The sequence below is a fragment of the Chlamydotis macqueenii genome, chromosome Z, assembly GCF_036417535.1.
Source record: "Chlamydotis macqueenii isolate bChlMac1 chromosome Z, bChlMac1.mat, whole genome shotgun sequence".
Lineage (NCBI taxonomy): Eukaryota > Metazoa > Chordata > Aves > Otidiformes > Otididae > Chlamydotis > Chlamydotis macqueenii.
This window is the reverse complement of record NC_141593.1, coordinates 47,000,489-47,022,435: the sequence shown is the minus strand read 5'-3', so window position 1 is coordinate 47,022,435 and position 21,947 is coordinate 47,000,489. Positions and strand designations below refer to the sequence as shown.

The 21,947-nt window shown below is 37.4% G+C and overlaps 1 protein-coding gene across 1 annotated transcript in view; it reads right to left on the bottom strand.

Moving 5' to 3' along the window:
- The window catches only part of SYK (spleen associated tyrosine kinase), a 63,633-nt gene that overhangs the window by 5,378 nt on the left and 36,308 nt on the right, over window positions 1–21,947 (bottom strand). Inside the window, exons 4-11 of the mRNA XM_086770355.1 lie at window positions 17,260–17,398; window positions 15,770–15,851; window positions 14,716–14,765; window positions 9,745–9,813; window positions 3,188–3,278; window positions 2,347–2,524; window positions 840–1,049; window positions 212–401 (exon numbers count right to left, since the gene is read on the bottom strand). Coding sequence (XP_086626481.1) covers window positions 212–401; window positions 840–1,049; window positions 2,347–2,524; window positions 3,188–3,278; window positions 9,745–9,813; window positions 14,716–14,765; window positions 15,770–15,851; window positions 17,260–17,398 — 1,009 coding nt within the window. The remainder of the gene's footprint in view (window positions 1–211; window positions 402–839; window positions 1,050–2,346; window positions 2,525–3,187; window positions 3,279–9,744; window positions 9,814–14,715; window positions 14,766–15,769; window positions 15,852–17,259; window positions 17,399–21,947) is intronic.

The window sequence follows — 21,947 nt, the reverse complement described above, 5'->3', positions numbered from 1 at the left end:
AGAAGCAAAGAAAAGAAGGGACTAGCTTTTAACTCCCTACACATCTCTTAATGTTGATCGTGCATTTTGAAAATCAGCAACCAACTATCAGGCTACAAAATAATGGATAATACGTATTTTTAATTTTCAAACTTTTACAAACAACTGGACTTAAACTGAAAATAACCTTACAAAGCTATGCTACTATACAGCTTTCATGTGGAAACCTTACCTTATAATAATTTTCATCAGCACTAAGAGCTTTGGAAAGTCCGAAGTCACTAATTTTGGCATAATGTTGGGTGACTAATAGCACATTCCTTGCAGCCAGATCCCTATGAACGAAGTTATTCTCTTCCAAGTATTTCATCCCCATGGAAACCTGATGTACCAGCTCTGTTATGTTCTTCTCTGTGACATGTCTGAAAATCATGATTGAATTTTTAAGAGGTCAGGAGTTCATTTTCATGACTTTTCATGGAGTTCAAATATAAATCTTTACTATGAACTTCCCCAAATCATACTAGGAACCTGATTCACTTAGGTTTAGCTAAGCTTTAATTAAACAGGCAGCATAAAAATGTCCTGAGCAAGGTGTGTGATCATACCAATAAATGAGCAATTGAGAACATGTGAAAATTCTGTCATTTACTTAAAATGCACTACTTTCCCAGAAATATTTGACAGTTAGAAGACATGTACAAGACAATCATGTCTCAATGAAGAGTAACTACAATAATTAATTATTACATTCACAACATGTCAATTTAAAATTGCCCTTAAAGGAAAAAAAAAAAAGGACCTGTATCTTTTTTTCTCCTTTGGATAAATCCTATGAAATGGAATCAAAACTTACATACCTATTTTTTTGCAAAAATTTGTTCAATGGCCCAAGTTCAGCCATTTCCATTACTAACATCCAGGCCTCAGCTTCACATATGCCTATCATTCGGACAATATATGGGTTATCCAGTTGCTGCATTACATTTGCTTCTCTCAGTAATTCATCCTTCATGGCTGGGTCATTACTCTCATTCTTAAGAATTTTTACAGCCACTGGCTTGGCACCTCTACAGAAAAGAATCCAGTTCTGGGATTAGTTGCTGAGAAATCTCTGTGCAAATGGACACAATCTTCATCTGATGATTCTGTGCACATAGTGCAAAATTGTGACAAATGCCAGAATAGACATTCAGAGGGGAAAAAACTCAACTGAAATAGGAACATCTCTCTATCAAATACTCCCAAGACAGCTAAGCAAAAGAAAGAGAATGGAAAGAACCTGATAAAATTATAAATAGTCATCAAAATGTCTTAACAAGCCTGAAAACAAATGTACTGGACAAAATTTTCTTGCCCATTCTGGCAAGAATGCCATAAAGTTTTTTTTTGGGCAAGAAAATCTATTAAAAGCCTTTCTAAGCACTGAGGTGTTTTGGAGGTGAGACTAGAAAATGCAGTATCGCAAGGCCCCAAGGCAGTGCTCTGAAATCCTGAGAAACTAAGCCTACTCCTGTACACTTCAGCTCATACAACTAAGTGAAAGTGAGACTGATAAGATCAACAAAGTTCAAATGTGAAACAAGATTAGCAAATACACAAGCTGGGACCAGAGCCCTTCAAATCCCCTTGGATTGTACTGGAAAAAGAAAAATCCTTTCTGGCTCTGAAAACCTGGGTTAAAGAAATGCCCCCAGCTTCAGGTGATTAAAGTGTACACATAATCAGCCCATGCATTTAAACAACATCCTGGTAACATTTTACTATGAAAATGCATGAACAGTCAGGTGCTCCCACTTCTGTCAGTATAAACAGGGTCTGTTCCTACTGCACTTACACGATAAAAGAGGTCACAACACGTTCTGTCTTCCTGAAAATCAACATTCCAACTTAATGAAATAGGTATTTATAATACTTATTTTTCATTAAAATCTCTTTGCTACAGGTAAGCTGTCCATGGCACTCTACGCTATTTCTAAAAGAGAGGTTGTACAGATGGGAAATACTGAGTAGCATGACTGCCTATACAAACTATGGAGGAAAATAGCTGACTTCCCATTCTACTATCCTTGACAGGAGAGAAAATAGTCATAAGGGGCACTTCCTCACTTTACAGGCAAAAATAACGTCTGGGATGTGACTACGCTACAGGCAAAAAGAGGAAAACTGGTTACAAACAGAGGAAAGGAAAATCAGTGTACAGAAAATGAGTATATGAGTCTATGTACAAAGACAGAAACTGATGAATGTTAGCCCAAATTACTTAGGTACAGTCCGTCACCCTCAGTGACATGCAAAGATTACCGCTGCTCCAAAAAAATAAAGGCTAGAGCTTTAGATGTCATGAAAACAGAAAGCAACACTTACTTTTTCATCTTATAGAACCCTTTTTTTACAGTACCAAAGTTGCCAGAGCCAAGTTCACCTTCCTCCAAGGTTAACAAATTCCTGTCAAGAGTGACATTTTTTGGTTTAATTTCATCTGGATCAGCATATGGACTTTCATAGACCTCAGTATCCATGGGTAAGGCCTCTCTCTGATCACCTGTGGTTCAATCAATGAAAAAATTAGACATTATGTGAGACATTTTTGCTGCGACAGCTACTACATTCACCCTTTCTATGTTCAGGATCATCAGTGTGCTTGACTTACAATGCCATTATAAAGAAAACACATGCACTCCAGCTATAGGCACTTCAGTGATCTCCACCTGGTGAGATGCTCTAATTACTGAGAATCTGAATAATGTAAAACCAGGAGGTTCTGTTACAGAAGGAGAGTTAAAAGCTGGCCCTTCTCCTTAGTACTTGCCATTAGTTACCTCAGAGAATTCTTCACTCTGAATGCTGCCTTATATGTACTTCATTCTTAAGCATCCATCTTTAATTGCATTTTACAGAAAGCCTGAGCACAAACTTGGCACTGTGGATGAAAAGGCACAATTCTTTCTATGAAATGCAAAGATGCAGCTTTTAGAGTCAAGGAACTATTCTTCCACTTCAACATGGAAAAAGGGATTTCTGCTAAATGACTTTTATTACAGATGGTGACATGTGGCAGTTTCAGCTACCAGGCTTGAGCTATGACAGTGGCTATGCCAATAGACAACATGGTGTGAAATATATGCAAAAAAAAAAGAAGTATGAGTTGAGGAGAGATCTCTGGTATAAATAAGATTTTATTAATGACATAAATTACTCTGCCTACCTTTTTCTGCTCCTCTAAGACCTCCCTTCTTTTGCAGCACGTAAGGATTAAAAGGTGCTTCATCAGGTGGGTAGCCAATAGTTGGCTGAAGCTGTAGCACACAAATAGAGTTTTTATGTTCAGCAATGAATAGATAAGTTAAAAGCACTTTTTTTTTTTTTTGCCCCAAGTTTTATGGCATAATGACTGCAAGAGACACATAGGTGAGAATCAGAAAGTAAGGAAAGGATTCAACAAAGTTTATTCCATTCTGGAAATTACTGCTTGAGTAAATATGCAGGCCAAATGACACATACACTGCTAAAGCACAAAAAGTTACTGCAAATATTTCAGAGCATTTGATCTGAGAGAATTAACTGGAATAGGTCATGCACAAATCTTATTCTGCAGATATTAAATTTACATGGTCTTTCTAAATCTGCCTTGTAAGACCAGTAGTCATAAGGATTTCTCTTTAATCTGTCCTTCCTCCTGCTCCAAGTTATCTCTCCCTGTATCTAGGCCATAGAGAAATTCCTAGCACAAATGAAACCAAAAAGTACTCCCCTGTTTCTCTTGTGGATGTTATAGAGTGACTCCACTTGGAAGAAACTGGGGTAAAAAGTAATTATTTTAATAGGCTTGTGTAACGTCATGGACAAACACCATGAACCAGATACTAGGCCAGTCTGCCTGCTCTGAGGAGGGAGAAAATGACCTAATTCTTACTGTACTGGAACATCTGGTTCAAATACAATCCCTGTGCTTTTAATCTTTGTCAGAGGAATACATTGGAACACACAAACCACTCCAGCAGAAACATGATGTGCTCTGGAGCTCCTTAGCTGAAGGATGAGTCTGGCACAATAAAGGATAGATGAAAGAAACTTAGAATCTGCTCTCTTATGTCTGTGAACTGTCATGAATGTGGAACTACAGAACTTATTTCTGCAGTTTAGTCCCTTTTCTTTCTCAATGCAGAAATTTTACTCTATTCCTGAGTGACCTCACCCTCCTAAGAGAGTGTTTAAAACCAGAAATTCAAACATTCAACATGAGGCTGCTCAGCTTGAATAGGAAACAAAGGTATACAGTACTTGCAAAACACTGGATGGGGCTATTTTGCATATATTTGCTTATATAATTCTTCTTTTTAATAAGTGACGTTTTCAGTGGTATAAGTACCTGCCTGAAACAGTTGTGGTTTTAAAGTAAAGAGAAATGTCCAGGAGTGAACTACTGGGTGAATCAGAAGTTTTAACACTTGAAAACTGCATTTTGTAGGGAAAATGCCTGACTTGAGTGGTACAGATCTTTAAATCATAATTAAGTTATCTGCCCAGTTGGATGAGGGCTTTGCTACATAGATTTTATAGCAAACTGTGAGTAGGAGAGCAACATTTGGCAAGGTTCTGGCCTTGTGGGATGAGCACAGTAGCATCAGTGATGGTAAGGATAACGTTTCTGACCTGAATTGCTCAGCCTTGTGGACCAGTGTTGAAAGGCCATTTGCTATCAGGTACCAAACTGACCAGCCAATCTCAAGAACAATGAGGGAAATGAATGGCATAAAACAAGAATCCTCAGCTCTAGTTTTGTTTTTCTAGCCTAATTACACCTTGCCAGGTCTGAAAGTTAAGAACTGTATTTCCAAGACCTGTATCACTCTATTTCACACACAGGCCATTAACTATCCCCAAAAAAACCCACTAAGTTTGGAACTCAGTCCTAAACCTCTCAAGTGATGGTCTGGTAGTTTCACTGTGAACACTGAGGACAGTCTTTCCCTACACTATGTCAGGGTGTATAGGGAAATGCTTGTCTTCCATCAAAAATATTAATTATCTTTTGCAAAGCAAAACCAAATCAGGTGGAATTATACTTACTGAGACAACAGTGATTTTAGTTTGTGCATTTCATATATTCTGTATTGCTTCAGAACAAACACATCAAAACTTCATAGTGTTCTTTGATCTTATTGGTAGTTACTATGACTCATTCAGTATTACTACTAGGAAGTGATTATAGTTCCACTGGACAGCTTCTTGGATATATTCTTGCTTCCTACATTGACTATATTTACACTTTAAAAGAGAGATCATTTCACATTCTAAAAGGTTATTGGAATCAAAGAACTGAGTGGATACAAAGCAATATGGACTGACATGAATACCTGTTGCTAGATAGATAAAAGTAGAAAGGAAGCAGATGCAAATCGCGACATTGCATGGATTTACCAAAGTTCCTCGTTAACACTTCTCGGCCAAGGGATCCAAAAGAAGAGTGGGAAAAAAAGGATAAAAATATGGTGACTATCTACGAAAGGGACTGAGACACTAAGTCTTCAGTGGCAATTTCCAGGATACTGGAAGGAAAGTTCTGAAATACTTAGGAATGACAGAATCAGAGTTTTAAAGGACGTGTTTTGCGTACTTTACCCTTAAAATAATCTTTCTGATAGAATTACAAAGTGTTCAGAAAATGACATCTAGAAGAGACTGCATTGCTCTGGGACTCTTTTGGTTTTTGAAAGCTTCGATAGGAGTATCAATTGTCCTCTGTTCACTGTGGGGAGTACCTCAACCGTGCAGCAAAAAGTGTGATGGGAATATCTGAACCCAAGCTTTGAAATGCCTCACAGCACACCCTTCACTTAAAACACCGAAACCTTTTCTGTAGTCACAAGTAGGTAAAGTCACATGGGTGTAGCTGTAGCTCTAAGCTAACCAATGAAGCATGGCAGCTCCGTTTTCTTTCTTTCCACAAAGTTAAGCAATCAATGGAATTTGTGTGGCTGATGTTACAGAACGAAGAATATAAATTCATCCTACAGAAGGGCACAACTTCAGCAGATCTTCCTTGTTTTCAGATGAGTGAAAAGGCCTTTGGAAATTATAAGCTCAAGATTTCAAATGGACTTGAAATTACTGTTTGAAGAATTGATGCTTTTTTGCATGGTAATAGAACCCAGACAGCTGAAACATAATGATGGAAATGATTAATTCCACTGCAAGACCTGGTATAGGCCTGAGAAGTAAGCTTCACCTGATTGCTGCTGAACAACAGGGCAGAAACACTTAAGGTGTACTCAGCCAGTACTGGATAACCCCAGAAATTTAAAAAAACTTGGGAGGACATAAAGCCTCATGTGATTGGTATCAGCTGCAGACTAGAGAGGTATTTAAGTATCCGTGATCGTAAGTCTCAGCGTATGAACTGGCATACTTTGGACTGGCCAAACAGAATTTGTGTACACCAAATTCATACATCTCAAGAATCCATTCACCTGTGTAGAACATCTGGTAAAAATACAGCTTTGTCCACCACATAGCTGACTCCTTAAATAGGACATACAGAGATGTTTCTGCTCTTTGCAATTTGAGAACAAAAGAAAAAAATCAGAAAGGATCGGATGCTCTTGTTCAGGAACTGCATTTAAAAAAATGAGCGCATCACTCCTGTGCTTGTGAATAGAAGTCTGTAGCTGTGAACTAGAATTGACACAGTGACACTAAATCGAACAAAGAGGGTTCTCTTTGTCAGTGAGCTGCTCATGTTTAAAATGAGTGATAATATCTTATATATCATTAGTGTTAGCTTAGTTAACTAATATATATGTTTGTGTGGAATGATACACCCTATAGTTGTAGTTTGATTAAACAGCTTAGTAATGGCTTTTTCAGTAATGTTTCTGGTTGAACTGCAATTTGATGTTTTGCAGACACCTTTTCACCTCATATTAGTAACTTGGGAATATTGTGCAACACTCAGAAAACCTCAGACATTTTTCTTTAGTTCTGCCAGTTACGTATTCATGGCATGTAGCACCCTCAAAGCCTTTGAACAGAATTTTCTAGCAGAAAGGCTGTAATTTTTCTCTTGAAGTCAAGCAATACTGACTAGAAATGGTGCAGGAGGCATGAATCATTGCATGTACAGTGGTCTGGGTAACAGTACAATAAAATTTAATTCTTATTTAACTGTCACTTAAATCCAGAGTCCTTTCTGCCCTACACTATAAAACCAGCAATTTTAACTTTGCAGACCTTTTCCTGAGAAAAGTAGCTTTGTCTTAATACAACCAAGGTACAGTGTAGGAGATTACTCCTTATATTCTTACAAGAAGCAGAGTATGGGAAAAAATTACCACAGATTTGCTTGTCCAGTAAAAAGGAATACAAGAAAATAGTCCGCTAGAAAAGCCTATTAAAAATGGCAGATACTACATGACACTTTGTGGTACATACACTTGTAAACTATGGGGCAGGCTGTCATTTTATGCTCTCATACTAGAAAGTTGTTGTAAGCCTGTCCTATTTTCACATCAACATATTTTTTTTTCTCTTCTGTTAGGGTTTACTTTTCATTGGTTAAACTTCTCAGGTACCCACAGTTAAGCTAACCTAAATGTGCCATTCTTACCCTTATTAGGGATTGGCTATACTAGTGTGGCACTTTTATGGTAATACAGCCACATCCACAATGAGAGGAAAGTAGGAGGCAGAGAGTTTGCATTGACTTAAAGACATATTTCTAGAAAAAGAAATACCACCTTCTATGCAAGGCGTTGGTAAGAAAACACCTAAGCAGGTTTGATAGCATCTAGTCATGCAATGAGAAAAGGATCCACTCACTGTTTGCTTTAAAATATGAATGAAACAGCTCTAACTACTCTAAACATAATTTTTATAGTAAAGATTATAATTTTATAGCAAAGAACAGACTTAAGAAGGTAATCTGTACAGCAAGTGTGATTTCTTTTCAGGTTAATTATTATGATTTGCAGAAAACACAAACGTAGATGTAGGACTATAAAGTCATCTTATTTTGCTAAACCGAACTGAAGAGCAAAATACTGCATGACAAAGACATTATCAGCCAAATCCCCAATGAGCTTTGGCTAAAACATTTTCGTCGCCACTAGGTGGCATGAGTCCATTTAAATTGTTGTCTAAATTGCCAATTTTACATGAATGCATAAAATAGATTGAAAAAAAAATTGATCTGAGTGCTAAAATTATAGCCAAATAAACAGTTCGTAATTTTTTTTTTAAAAAACCCTATAATTTCCAAGACTGAATAAATATAACAGGGTAAATTATCCATTTTACTGTCTGAAAGTTTTTGACATAAAATAACTGCCTAATTAACCAGGTCTAAAGTAAACTCTGCATGTTGGGGTTAACGGATGGTAAATTTCGGAAATGGTCAGAGCAGGACTTTTGTTTAGAGTCTAAAATTGTGTGTGTTTGAGTATTCAGGGTAAAGTATATGCAAATGGCGATTAAATCAGATTTTGGAAACTATTTCCTTAAACGATTGCTCTTTCTCTGCCAATATGCTTAGATTTGTACTCTCTGTATGTTCCTCAGAAGGCAAGGAATAAGTGTTTAACTGCAGAAAACAACTAGAGAGAAGCGTAGGTTTTAGCAGGTGATCAGAGAGCAGAGTGTCTAGAGACATGTCTAGAGAATTCAGACACCACATTCTTCTGAACAAAATAAAAATATTTCTCTTGTCTAATGTGTGATAGTACAGCAGTTATTTTCAGATGGCTTTAGTGTGATAGTACAGCAACTATTTTCAGATGGCTTTAGAACATGTCCTGACACTGTGTATGTATTTGTACAAGATGATAAGACATTAAAAACAAGACGTGGGTCCTGTAAGTGTATGCAGATGACAACAGCTATTAATACTTCAGTATAAAAATAAACTGAACTTATAAAGAAAGAATAATTATCAAATACAGTATAAGTCAAACATAGTTTTTCACTCTGAACAGCAGAGACTTCTTATGCCTGCACATTTTTGTTGAAGAGCAACTAGAATTAAACAAATAAATAAAGAGAGACTCGTGGGTGCAACAGGGACACACATGTTATTCTCAGCATGCAAAGCTCATAACTAGATGCTTCACAACTACATCAGTTACTGTACAGCATAATTTTCTGGCCATGCAGCAGCATTTTCATTAGCACAGGGCTGGGTTCCCCTTGACTCCCTGACATCTAATCACATCTCCCATTCTGCTTGGTGGTGTGACACCTTACACCTGCTTAAATGTAATTAACATCAATGCATAAAAAGATTTGTGCACACAGGTTCTGGAAGAATATATTTATGATTGTTATCAACAAATCGTTCCCTAAATGTGCTCAGTGACAGCATTGTGTAAGCAAGCCAATTTTCTGATCGGGAATGATAGTTCAGAGTAGAAATACTTTTTTGTTCTGCTCTAAGTGACTGGTTTTTAAAAACATTTTATCACTTACATTTTATTTGCAGACATGTTGACATCTGCACTAGTATTTTGGGATGTCAGAAATTACCTAAAATAATCTCTCAATTTTAAAAACTTCTTTGAAACCATTGCTGTAATTATAAAATCAAGGTCATAATTAGGCAGATGATTAGAAAGAAGCAGAAAGCTCACAAAATCTTCACAATCTGACTGTTAGTAGCCATGACACAGATTTAGTAACAGCAATCCAAAAGAAGGGGGAAAAAAAGAGTGAAATTAGTCAAGTGTAAGTCTTTTAACTCAGTCAAAAACCTAAAAAGACTGTATGAGGCACCTTTTTGCTGCCAGCCTTTGGAAAGGTGTACGATTTGAGTCTTGAGATAATTCCACCTCCTGGCCAAATCTAGAAACCACAATATCAAAAAGGAACAGTACATGTGTCAGGAAAATAATTAAAGGTATTTTACAAAACAGATGTAGTACAAAACTGTCTTGATAGTAGTATACAAGAACAAAACACCGCCAATCTTTCTCTTGTGTGTGCCTGAAAGTATACATACGATGCATCAAACCAATGTAGTATAGGAAATCTTAGTACTAAATTTCCTTTCAACTTTATTACTCTCAAACTCTCTTGAATCTGTAGATACACAGATATATCTGTGGATATACAGGCAGTCGTTAAATTCAAGCACATTGCCCTTTCCCCAGATCTTCTACACAGTATATTTCTCCTGCCTCTGTTACTGAATTTTAGCTGCCCCGAACATACTTAGCAGTGTAAATCAGTTGACAACTGTAGTATCTTGAAGTATGACTAATCTATCAAGCAAGATTTGAAGCCCATCTTGATCTTAAAACAAACAATGTGGTTACTGAAGCAAAAAACACATAAAATTATATTCATTCCAAACAAAAATGAACAGGCTTTAGCTTTTACATGTGCACTTATGCAATGCATAAAGATACTTCTAAAACAAATGCAAATACATTAATTTAATTAAATGTGGCTAATTAGCATTTCTAGAGGTCACTGAGAGATCATAGCTGCCTCATTAGAACTGCAATGTAGTACTTACTGATAAAGCATTTAGACTGAGACTGAGCTTGAAATAATAATCTGAGCCACATTCTCAGCCACTTTAAACAGCCTTTGTACTGTCTTACGGTTAGATGTTCTGAACCTTTGAATAACCCATGTGGCCTTTTTTTTTTCTGAAAAGATAGCTTTTGTAATTGACAGGATTGGCATTTTTCCTAGCTTTCTTTACAAAATAAGTTTGATTTCACATAAAAAGGTATATTTTGTTTTAAAACACCAAAAATCACTATGCAGTCCCTATTCCTGCTCCAAGAATAGAAACTTTTTTGATTCTCGACAGTCTTCATAGCTGTGATATAAAAAAATTCAGCTACTGCACACTGAAAAAGCCTACGGAATCTGCTATTTTCTTTTACTTCACAAAATTCTCTTTCCATATTGGGAATAAATGAAACCTGAAACACTTCTTAGCTATAGTTTTGCAACAGACAATTTCTCTAAGAGGTTAAGTGCTCTTTTGCACATGGTGAGCATGGGTCATTATACTTTTCCAACAAGAGTAGCTCTGAGCACTTGACCAAGCAGCCATCTGTACTGTCTTGATGGCAAAACTGCTTTAACTCAAATGTTTTTAATGTATTAAACATACAAATGCAGGCTAAGAGGAACACTTAATCAGGGAGAGCAACATTACTAGTTGAAAGTTAGGCTGTACTCATAAGGTTTAGGTTTATTACTACTATCTGATAAACTGTGGATAAATAAATTCTGACCTTCCAGTACATAAAGGGGGCCTACAGGAAAGACAGGCAGAAACTCTTGAGCAGGGCCTGTTGTGACAGGAAGAGGGGTAATGCTTTTAAAATAGAGGGAGGCAGATTCAGATTAGATATTAGGAAAAAAATTTTGACAATTGAAGTGGTGAAACACTGGAACAGGTTACCCAGAGAGGTGGTGGATGCCCCATCCCTGGAAACATTCAAAGCCAGACTGGACTCTGAGCAACCTGATCTAGCTGAACATGTCCTTGCTCCTTGCAGGAAGGCTGGACTAGATGACCTTGAACAGTCTCTTCCAACACTAACTATTCTATGATTCTATGAAAATGCTGGAAAAGGTTAAGTGGAGAATTCGGGCAGTGGCCACAAGTTGTCAGCTTCACTGTAACATCAACAACTGATTTTAGGCTCTACGAAAAGCTCCTCCACAGGTTTAAATACATATTGGGATGATGTGCAGGAGAAAAAAAAAGTAACTTAAAGTCAAAGGGGATCAAAATCAGCTTAAATCTAGTTATGGAGCCTCTGGTAAAAAAAAAAAAGTTCTAGTCCATATACTTACTGAGAAAAGTAAGAAGGAGTAAGCCTCCATATTCTGCATGGAAAAATTATTTTCAATACAGACTTTCAGCAGAAAGTTCTTCCTTTAGCAGAGGAAGCATATTAGTATCACTAAAATGGAGATGTCTAGATCACCAAAAAGGAGACAAGAAAGAGTAACATTTTGTTACTCTAAGTTTGTTCTTGGAGCATTAGCTAATACTATGGAAATCCTCTCCCTGAGGGTGTAAATTCTACTACAAGCCCTTACAAACCAACAATTTGCAATTAAATTAGCTGGACAGTCTGCCTTTGCATATCATCCATAAGACCTTTCTACAGTGGTCACACATTCTCTTAGCTTCAAAGTAGCTTCACATTTCGGCATGGTCTCCACTAAGGCTTTGGAATCTCACCAGTGTATTTGATGTATTTATATATATAAAAAGTCTAAAATATTGAAAAATTAGTCTTTGTATTAGATTGTCCCTCAGAGCGGGCCATCTCCCTCCTTTCCTCAGCTGTTAACCGTGTTCTATCCCTCTCCTCTCTCTCTTTCCTTCTTTATTCTAATCAATCTTTTCTCACAAGCCATGAACATTCCTGTTGCCTTACTCTAAATAATCTCCAGTTGGACAACATTCTCTGGTGCAGTGACAAAAACTGGTGAAAGTATTCCAGCTGAGACCTTACCAGTGTTGAACAAGCTGGAAACTCTTGATGTGTCCCTTTCTTCTAACAGCGTGATGGCTGCTGGTCCTTGTTCCTGTTTTGACCCATTACAGGCACCACAACCTCTGAAAAACTGTTGCTGCTCCCCATCCTGTGTTCTACAGCTGACTATTAGAAGTGCAACATCTTGCACTAGTTTCTACTGAACTTCACCCTGTTTTTTCCAGGACATTTCTCCAATTCATCACAATGATTATGAGTCCCAATTCAAACACTCACAATCGCAATTCACATATTTTGGCAATCAAAACAGATGCACTACTTCAGAAAAGTCAGAAACTCTTAAATCTTAATTACAATGGTGTAAATAACATGAAGATACATTGCATGTCCTCTACATAAGACACTGTGATTGTATTTGTTATTTTCAGGATGCATTTTTTATTTTGCAATCCGGATTCATTGTATTTCAGGATCTGTGTATTAAAAAAAGCTATATGAGTGATCTTTAGTGAGTTACTGGTTTTGCACCAAGGTATTAACATATAAGGACCTGGCAATATTAACTGAAGTCTTTGACCTCCACAAATAGTAGCATTAATTTTATATTTTCCATTTTCTACTTTTATGTTTATACTACAGGAAAGCAACTTAGCAGGCTTGTTTTATAAAACTCCTAAAGAAAAAAACAAAATTCAGATTCCAGTTTTAAGAAGTTCAGAATGTCAAACAATATTTTAGGAGGTTATATGCAAAATATGCACTCAAAATATCTCAGGCATTATCTTTGATGCCTTTTGTTCTAGCCATCATGATGAATCTTAAATATAACTACTACTGATCAATCCTGAAAACATTAATGGTTGTATGTAAAATGTGCAAGTGACAAGGCATATTTAAATCAGCTACATCCTAGAGAAGTATATGTTTAAGGGTGGAATTAATCTCACTTAATTATGGCTACCTAAAAGCAAGGCATATAGTCTTGACTAACCACCTAGGCACCTTCTGAGTGGAAAGACACAGGCATCTATTGGTGGAAAGTCATTCCACCACTTTTAGGCTGAAGTGACATGTTTATGGGTAGGTAACTGTCTCTTGCTCCAAAATTCCTCAAAAGTGAGCCTTTGTGATTTTCTGAATGACTTGCTCTTCACTTGAATTTGGTAATACTACGCAAGATTAAGCATACCCTGTTAGCAAGACTGAGTCACCTGTAAAGCATCATGAACAACTGAGGCGGTATTATGGCAACGCACTGACGAAAAGAGGTCGTAAATGGGTCGATCCATTTACTTTCAGTGCACAGTCCTGAACATAGTTAACTTAGTCAACATTTTTTTTTGTTACTACTTCTTTGACAAGTTAAATATCTAAAGTAAGACTTCTTGAATCTACTTTCATTTACACTTAAACTACAAAATTTTTGATGGATAATCTAAAAGCTACACAGTATTCCCACACTGAATGTGCTTGCTGCATCACTATAACTGCATGTATACCAGATAATACACATGTGGTCTCATGTGCTTAAACTCATGATCATCCTTGTAAATGGCATCAGTTCAAACCTCATTTAAAAAAAAAAAAGGCACTGATTGTGGTTGCATAATTTCCAATTATTTAAAAAGGCATCTGATTTTCAGAAAGTGGTGGTACGAGAATGGTTGTTTATGGACCCACAGAGACTCAACAGTACTGAAATAAATGTAATTGCTTATTTGAACAAAAATTATTTTTTTCTATAATGTGGGACTGCATCAAGATAACGACCTAGATGATCAGGTTCTCCAGAGGGTGGTGAAACAAGTAAATTAAACTCCCTATTTTATATGAGATCAACTACAGCTAAATGAGATGGTGTTATGTATCACACCACAGGTGGCTCATCTAATCAATGGACTCTAAGAATTTAGGCAATTACAATCACAGATGGGCTTCCTCACTCTTCGTGGAGTAGTATCTCTCCTCCTAGTGTTGATACAGTCACTACAGAACATGACCATCAATGAGGCATTTTGCATATGAAAAATACTGATTTTCATATACATTATATATATAAAAGAAGTCATGAATAGCTCATGCAAAACACTGATGAAAGCAATAACCATGCTAGAATATGCTAAGCTTATTCTTTTCAAGTTACTGCTTATATCCCTAGAAAAACAAATTCACAGCTGCAGTAATATCTAAGCATTAGGATTCCTACAGCAGTATGTGACTGTGAGTCTTCTCAAATAAACGCTACTGCTATATCATCACATACTTTTACCTTAGAAGGGGTTCCAGGAAGAGAAGGACGAGTGTTAAAAACAACATTATCTGTAAAAGAATCAAATGTAGAAGGATACTGAGCAAGGTGAGAAATGTACTGTAAGAAGACAAAATTTTACATAGGGGACCAACTTCCTAGTTTTTAAATCACATTACACTGTTTCTCCTAGCCCGTCTCTTTCCTTTTGTCTCTACTGTGCAGCAGACTCTGGTACCTCCTGTTACAGAGACAAAAGTGTGTGCAGTGCCTAAATTATTCAAAGCAGTGGAAAAAGTACAGGCATATCCTCTCACCATGGCACTGGTATCCAGTCAGAATGACAGAAAGCAGCCTTAGAGACAGAACACTTCTGAAATTGCATGAGTTAGACAAGGATCAGGCAGAAGCATCTCTTTTCCCCTGGCAGCCAGGGAAAGAAGAAGGACAAGGTCTCGTCGGTGTTTAACAACACATTAAAGAAAAAAACAGACCAAAGAGCATATTGGACCTCAGGATGCTCCTCCCCACCCCTTCCCCTCCCATTCCCCAGCTTACAAGGAATGCCTCTCTGAACCCCATTTTCAGCATCAGGTGCAACCAACCTCTTGTTCTGCCCTGCTCTCCCCAACATAGGAAGAAACTCCTCATCTACCAGCAACCCATGTGTTGGGTACACCTCTCACTGCACCCAATCTGAGTGCCTATAGCAACATAGCTGAGGTGCTGGACTCAGCCTGGAGTAAGGACTGTTGGAGGACTGCTGGGAAAACCACCTTGTTAGGGTGTGTGGGCCAAGTAACACACAGTGCCACTTTGTGCACCAAATGTGTTGGATCTGACATTAATCTAAAGCCAGCAATAGCTGGAGTTAGTAGCCTCCCTTACAGGATCTGCCTCTATGGCAGATGGTCTGACATGGTCTGTCAGATCTCAACTCATTTGAAAAGTTGGAAACAAAACTTTAATCTACCGTAATCTGCACCCACCTCATGGCAACTGGAAAAAAATACACACTTCTTTATCATCATTAGCACGGCTACTTATAGGTATCAAAAGAATAGCAATAACTCACCATTTTCTGAGCCAAGTTGAGGACAGGGAATAGTAAGAACCCTTAATAATCCATCTGGTTTGTATGAATAATGCTCAACTAACTACCAGAATGAGAGGAGAAAAAAAAAAAGAGAGAAGGAGAGAAAAAGATATGAAAAGGTAAGGGAGGTATAATTGAACATATCTACTCTTTAAAATTATGTGCATATGCACAATAATTGGTATACATCACAGCAAATGAACTGGGCACACAGCAGATCTTTACTGCACATATTCTTACCTCATCTTTACTTCTCATTAGCAAAGGTGCATGTTTCTGAAGAAACCTCGTGGATGAATCTGGAACCTGATCAATTCCCTTTTACAAACTGGATTTGTAAAAGTCTGCATTCCACGCCTGCTTCTGCTACTAACCAGCTTTGTAACTCTGAGCAAATCACTTTTTCTGGTACCCTCTTTTTTTTTTTGTTTGTTTTTACAAGATGGGTATAACTACAGTGCAGGAATGCAATTCCTAACATGCAATGCAATGATATGTAAACAGTTAATAAACTGCACCAATTGTTGTGGCCATTTGTGTTCCTGGATTGTCCTCTCCATGACATTTTATTACAGGTTTCCTACTGCTATTTTGCCTTTGGTGCATTTGAGCAGAAAGGAGGGGATCTGTGAGTGAAAGAGCTGCACACATATTCAGAATACTTGTAAGATATCACAGCTGTTTTTAAATTTCCAGTGACTCCAGGAAAGAAATATGCAGGACATTCACAATAAATGCTAAGAACTAATATATGCAAGTAAAGACTTGTACTTTAGATTTGCAACTTACTTTACTTAATAGACTTTTAAGCAAGAGAACGTAACAGATTTCTGCAGGGGTTCCAACTCCCTTAGCATTTTCAATTTACACAGTAATTTCCCTGATATTCGGTTTTATTAACAACTATGGCACAGTCAACTATGCATTCCTTAATTGCCCTGCCTCTGCCTGGGTTCAGACATATTTTGGTGGTAACCCTCAGCAAACTATGTTTTTTCAGCCTTGAAGGCACAGAATTTCAAAGCCAAAGAATGCAGTATGTATATAGCATCCTAAACCATCCCCTTTGTGCTTCCTAGAATTCTGTTTATTGCCATCATAAAGAACATTAGCAAAAGACTATACCTAGCATAGTGATTATTGAATATGGTCACTTGCAAATGCAAATGGTCTTCCATGCTAGAGAATGTTCAGCTAACTGAATAATAACTATGATAATATTTAACTCAGCCAAGCTGTAACATCACATTTAAAAATTATTAAATTCTCTACACTTCCATAGTTTTCGACATTAACATATATTTTCTTCATGTACAGAAACCACATAAAGTTAGAAAACATATGACAAATAACCTGTCAAAACTTGCTGCGGTTTAGCTAAAGACTTGTTACACAGCAAAGGAAAACAAGCTGCCTTAGTTATAAGGAAATACGATGACAGATACCCAAGTGATTCAAATTTAGCAGACCTGCCAGAGTGTGTCAAATCTTTTTCCATCCGGTATGGAGAGCTTTCCTGTCTTATCTCTGTCAATACGGTAATGCAGCACTTTTCCATCATTCAGCAGACACAGGGCATAGGAACCATTGCTGTCCCTTTCTCGGATGCTGCAGGAATAAGAGAGATTTTGAGGGTTACACTTTACTAGGAATGAGCATCTGGGTTGATTTTTTTTTTTTAAATCACCCTTTCCTTTCAGCTTTTGAATTAAAACCAAAGCAGAATCACCACTGCAACTTCTGAAAACATTTTGTTAAGCCTTTTATTTATATCTTAGTGTCATTTGCTTTCAGATAGAATTCCCTAAAGTTTCTTTTTTTTTTTTCCCTCAAAAGGCAACAGATGACAACAGAAAATGCATGATGTGGAGCTCTTTGCTAGCAGCTACAGAACATTGTGCAGCGCACAAAGCACTTTCTAAGCAAGGAAGCATTTGAAGGCTTGTGCAGTGCAGGCCTACAAAGCCCATGGAAGTCTGAGGCCAGGATCCAAGCAGCTACACTTCAATCTCCTCAACAGCTGACCTAAATCTAAAACCAACATATAAGTGCCTTCATTAAAGCAAGATTTCTCCCTTACATCTTTCATTTTGAAATAAAGAGATGACAGTAAGGGCAGAAGATAAAATAGTAAAAGAACACAATGTGGAATACTAATAAAGGGAACACTTTTGTACACTGAAACAGCTTGTTGCTTGGCTGCGAATTTAAAGTAAACCATACATTTCTACAATCATCAATTATTATAATTTTTATAAAGACATTAATGCTTTGTTGCAGATTTCACCTAAAATTCACATAAATTTTCACATAGTATTTGGGTATATATCTGGTCTAAACTTCACCATGGAGAGACCATGGAATGCAATATAAAAACATGTCTAAAAATCACAGGTAACCAGGATGATCCCCTCTTTCCAGGAGATCTGCAAGTAACATCTGACATGCCTGTGAAGTGTTGCAGAGTTGTTTTACATGTACTCAAGTCTAGTTCACACTGAGATCAGTGTCTTCTGGTGACTGGACCCAAAGTAGATAGGAATTTGCTACTTGCTCCATCATAGTTGGTGTAGCATTTCTAAGTTTAGAAAGTAGGCTTTTCCTTTTAGTTTGAGTTACCCATGTTCACCTGCTGCTGACAACGAGAAAGCAACACTGAAACAGTTCTTGTTCCAGTGTACACAGATATCTACTCACTCTCCCTGGAATTTTTCAAAAGTATTGAAAAGAAATACAGCAGGATATGCTCACTAGGGTGCTGGGAAGCTTTGCTGGTGCAACACTAATCCTTGCTATCACATCTCAGAAGACTGCAGAGGAAACATTAAATTCTGCCTCACACAAGGCTGAACTAAAACTGTGTTTTTTCTGAACTACTCATGCAATTATTTTTTTTAAGCAGAGTGATTCTTGTCACCTAAGATGTGAACAAGACACTGGTTAAAGGAAAAGGGAAGTAAGGTCAGGTTTTTTTTTGTTTTTTTTTCTGAAACCAAAGTAACTCGCCTAGTGTTTCTAAAGTAACTTGAAACACATTGTGGTTTTTCATGACCTGCAGGTATTTTCCCAGCATGCTGATTTCCTGTGCTGACTGACCACTGGAGAGCAACAGGATCTGCTAAAATGAAAAATGACTTTTACTTTGTCTTACTCTGACTTGCTCTTTGCAAATAAGGCTTTGAAAAATATTTTCAGAATAGAGGGCACTGTTTCTAGACCATAAATGAATGGCATGTCATTACATTTAGACTTCAGGTCAGAATACAGCACAAGTAAGGTTATGAAAATGCAACGCATTGTTTCCCGGAAACATATGTCCTTCATGTTTCACATGAGGAAATGGTGGCTCCAATACAACCAGCTCTACTGAAATTTATTCTCATTTGCAAGAGTTGTTACTATCACAAGAAGCATTGTAAACATCTCTTGAGAGCACAGGCATCAATGGAAGAAGACAGTTCTAATTTCTTAGGACCATGTCACAGGTCCAAACAGCCCTATCAGTATCCAGTGCAGGATTTAGAGAGAATTCAGGTTTATAAGGTTGTAGTTGCATTTCTGAGCTCTTCCTTCCCCCGACCCAACAACTATGTAACTGTGAAAACATCTGCAGTTCACAGTCATGGCAACTTCTGTCAGACAGCTCTACTACTGCACATCCAAAAATATCTAGGATTGACAAGGGACCAGAAAACCCTTGTTCCCTTCGGGTTATGGTCCAGGTGTTTTTATAAACTGTGGCCAGTCAAGTCCAGTACAATTTGGATCCCTATAAAACACAACAACAGGAGATACCACTATCTTCCAAAACAGGTCTGAAGAGTAGAAGTACCAATAGCATTGAAGCAACAGCCAAAAAATTGCCTAAGTCTTAGTTCTGGCAACCAAATCCCTTACTGGTCCAAAAAGTGCTCTCACAGAGCTTCCCATCACAGTCCAACCCAAAAACTTTTATTGTCTCTGGTGACAAGAATTGTCATAGGCCATGTTTCACAATTTCATTTTGCTTTTGTGGACTGTGACAATGGCTGTCTAGGTTACGCGAGCCCTTCAGAACTCCGTTTGGGTACGCAGTATCCAGCATCTTAGAGTCACCATAAAAAACTGAACCAGAGAAAAAGGCTGCTCAAATGGAAAGATTATGAACTGCAACCTCTTCAAAGGGAAATCAAGGTTTTCACCTCTTCTTGACAGTACTGTCTGTACCACTCAGGGTCATGACATCAGATTTGGGGGCTCTCTCCATATATGGAACTTTCCTTCTATGAAAAGTAATAATTTTGAGAATGTTGAGAAAAAAATCCAGAATTCAAACTGCACTATCTGCTTTAATGTGCTCTGAAATTACATACACTATTTACTGTTCTTCAATACAAAGTGATAACAAAGAAATCTTCATTTTGAAAAGCTGTATTTTTTTAAAAAAAAGCATTTTGGCAAGGAAGGAGGCCAGCAGTGAAATATCACATCATCTTCCATTTCATGCCATGGCAAAGAACCACAGATCCACAGAAGAAAAACAGAAAGCTGATAAACACATGTAAACAAACAATATTGTCCTTTCCTCCACTGAGATTAATCAAACATGAACAACTTCACTGAGAGCAAATTTGAATTCATAGATATATTAGAGAAGCACCAAGGTATCTAGGTTTTCTACTACATAAATTTTAAAACAGCAATTTTAGAAGGACTGGGAAACTCAAATTGTTACATGACGCAATGCAAAGAAGGTTCAGTTATTGATTTTAATTTTCATGCAATCTATGCTTGAATATTTCTAACATTTTTGTGACTGTAACCCAAATAGCAAACAATAACTGTTTAAAGTATCATTACAGACTGTGTATTCAGCTATCCATTCTTTCTTTTCATAAAGTCTCTATTTTTGCTTGGAATAAAAAAGAACAATGTCCCAATGCTTTCTGCTTCCAAGTGAAAAGCCGAATGATCCCTTTCTTACTAAAGGAAGAAAATCCCTAAGGGTAAAAAAAAAAAATAAATTGCTATTACAACATGCCTCATTGACTGCATAGAAAAAAGAAGTCACAGCATTCTACAGAGGAGAATAATGAAGGAAATAAACTAGCAAAATGCTTGCTTTAGGAAAGGTGTGAAATTGTTCTCACTCCTGAATCCAAGGTCATGTTAAAGTTTGTTCTCGGCCTTGATTTGCCTTCTCAGGGATAACACCTTCCTTGATGCCAAAGACACTGACATTCCCCACTGCTCATCAAGATCCAGCCATTCTCTACTTGTCTGCCCTTATAAATACCTCTCTTGTAATGTTATTAACAACATGGCTGTACATTATAATTTCAGATATCTTCAGCACATTGCACGTGTTCCAAGTCTGAGGGCAATAAGGAATGAACATGGTATCATCTATAATAGGATCAGACAAAAGAAAAAATGGATTGACTGCAGTCTTCATTTACGTCATTTTTTTCTCCTCTACTTAGTAACATATTCAAAGCTGTTTCAGAAAAGTCAGCACACTACAGAATTTAGGAGCTAGCCCATCCACACACTATTGCTATCCACAATGGAACCTAAAACTTATCTCCTGACAAGGCTATTGTGGCGTGCCGCACAGCGATGAAAACCTTAACAAATAGCTTTGCTGCAACAGGGGATCTTCTCAGTACAGCCATCTTAGCCAGGAATCGCACCTTTTATTCACACCTCTGACCCACTCTGCTAATGAAGCACACAGTGTAGAGCTAGCCTTGAGAAGCCACAGCCCTGCTGCAGTGGCACCTAACTATGTACCTAACTGAATATCAGTAAACAGTTCTCTCAAAGACCTGTGGGTATTATCCAGGCTGCTATGGAAGGGAATATAGTACCTCCTGAAACATAGTTCAGTGTCTGTATTCTGTCATCTATCTTGGAAAATTTTTATGGTCGTCTAAGCCTAGCAACTACTTGGCAATTTGAAGAGGAACTTCATCATTAATTACCATCCCTGAATAAGGGTCATGTTTAGAAAGATTGTTTTCACCTTGTCTGATATCAACAATGTCCAGTGCCATTTATGGATACAAACATAATACTGACAGATGTATTTAAAGAATACTCTATAAAGCCGGCTAAGTCACCTAGCTTAGTATGCACTCCTTTAGGGGAAGACAATAGGATTAGTGTAAACATAGAC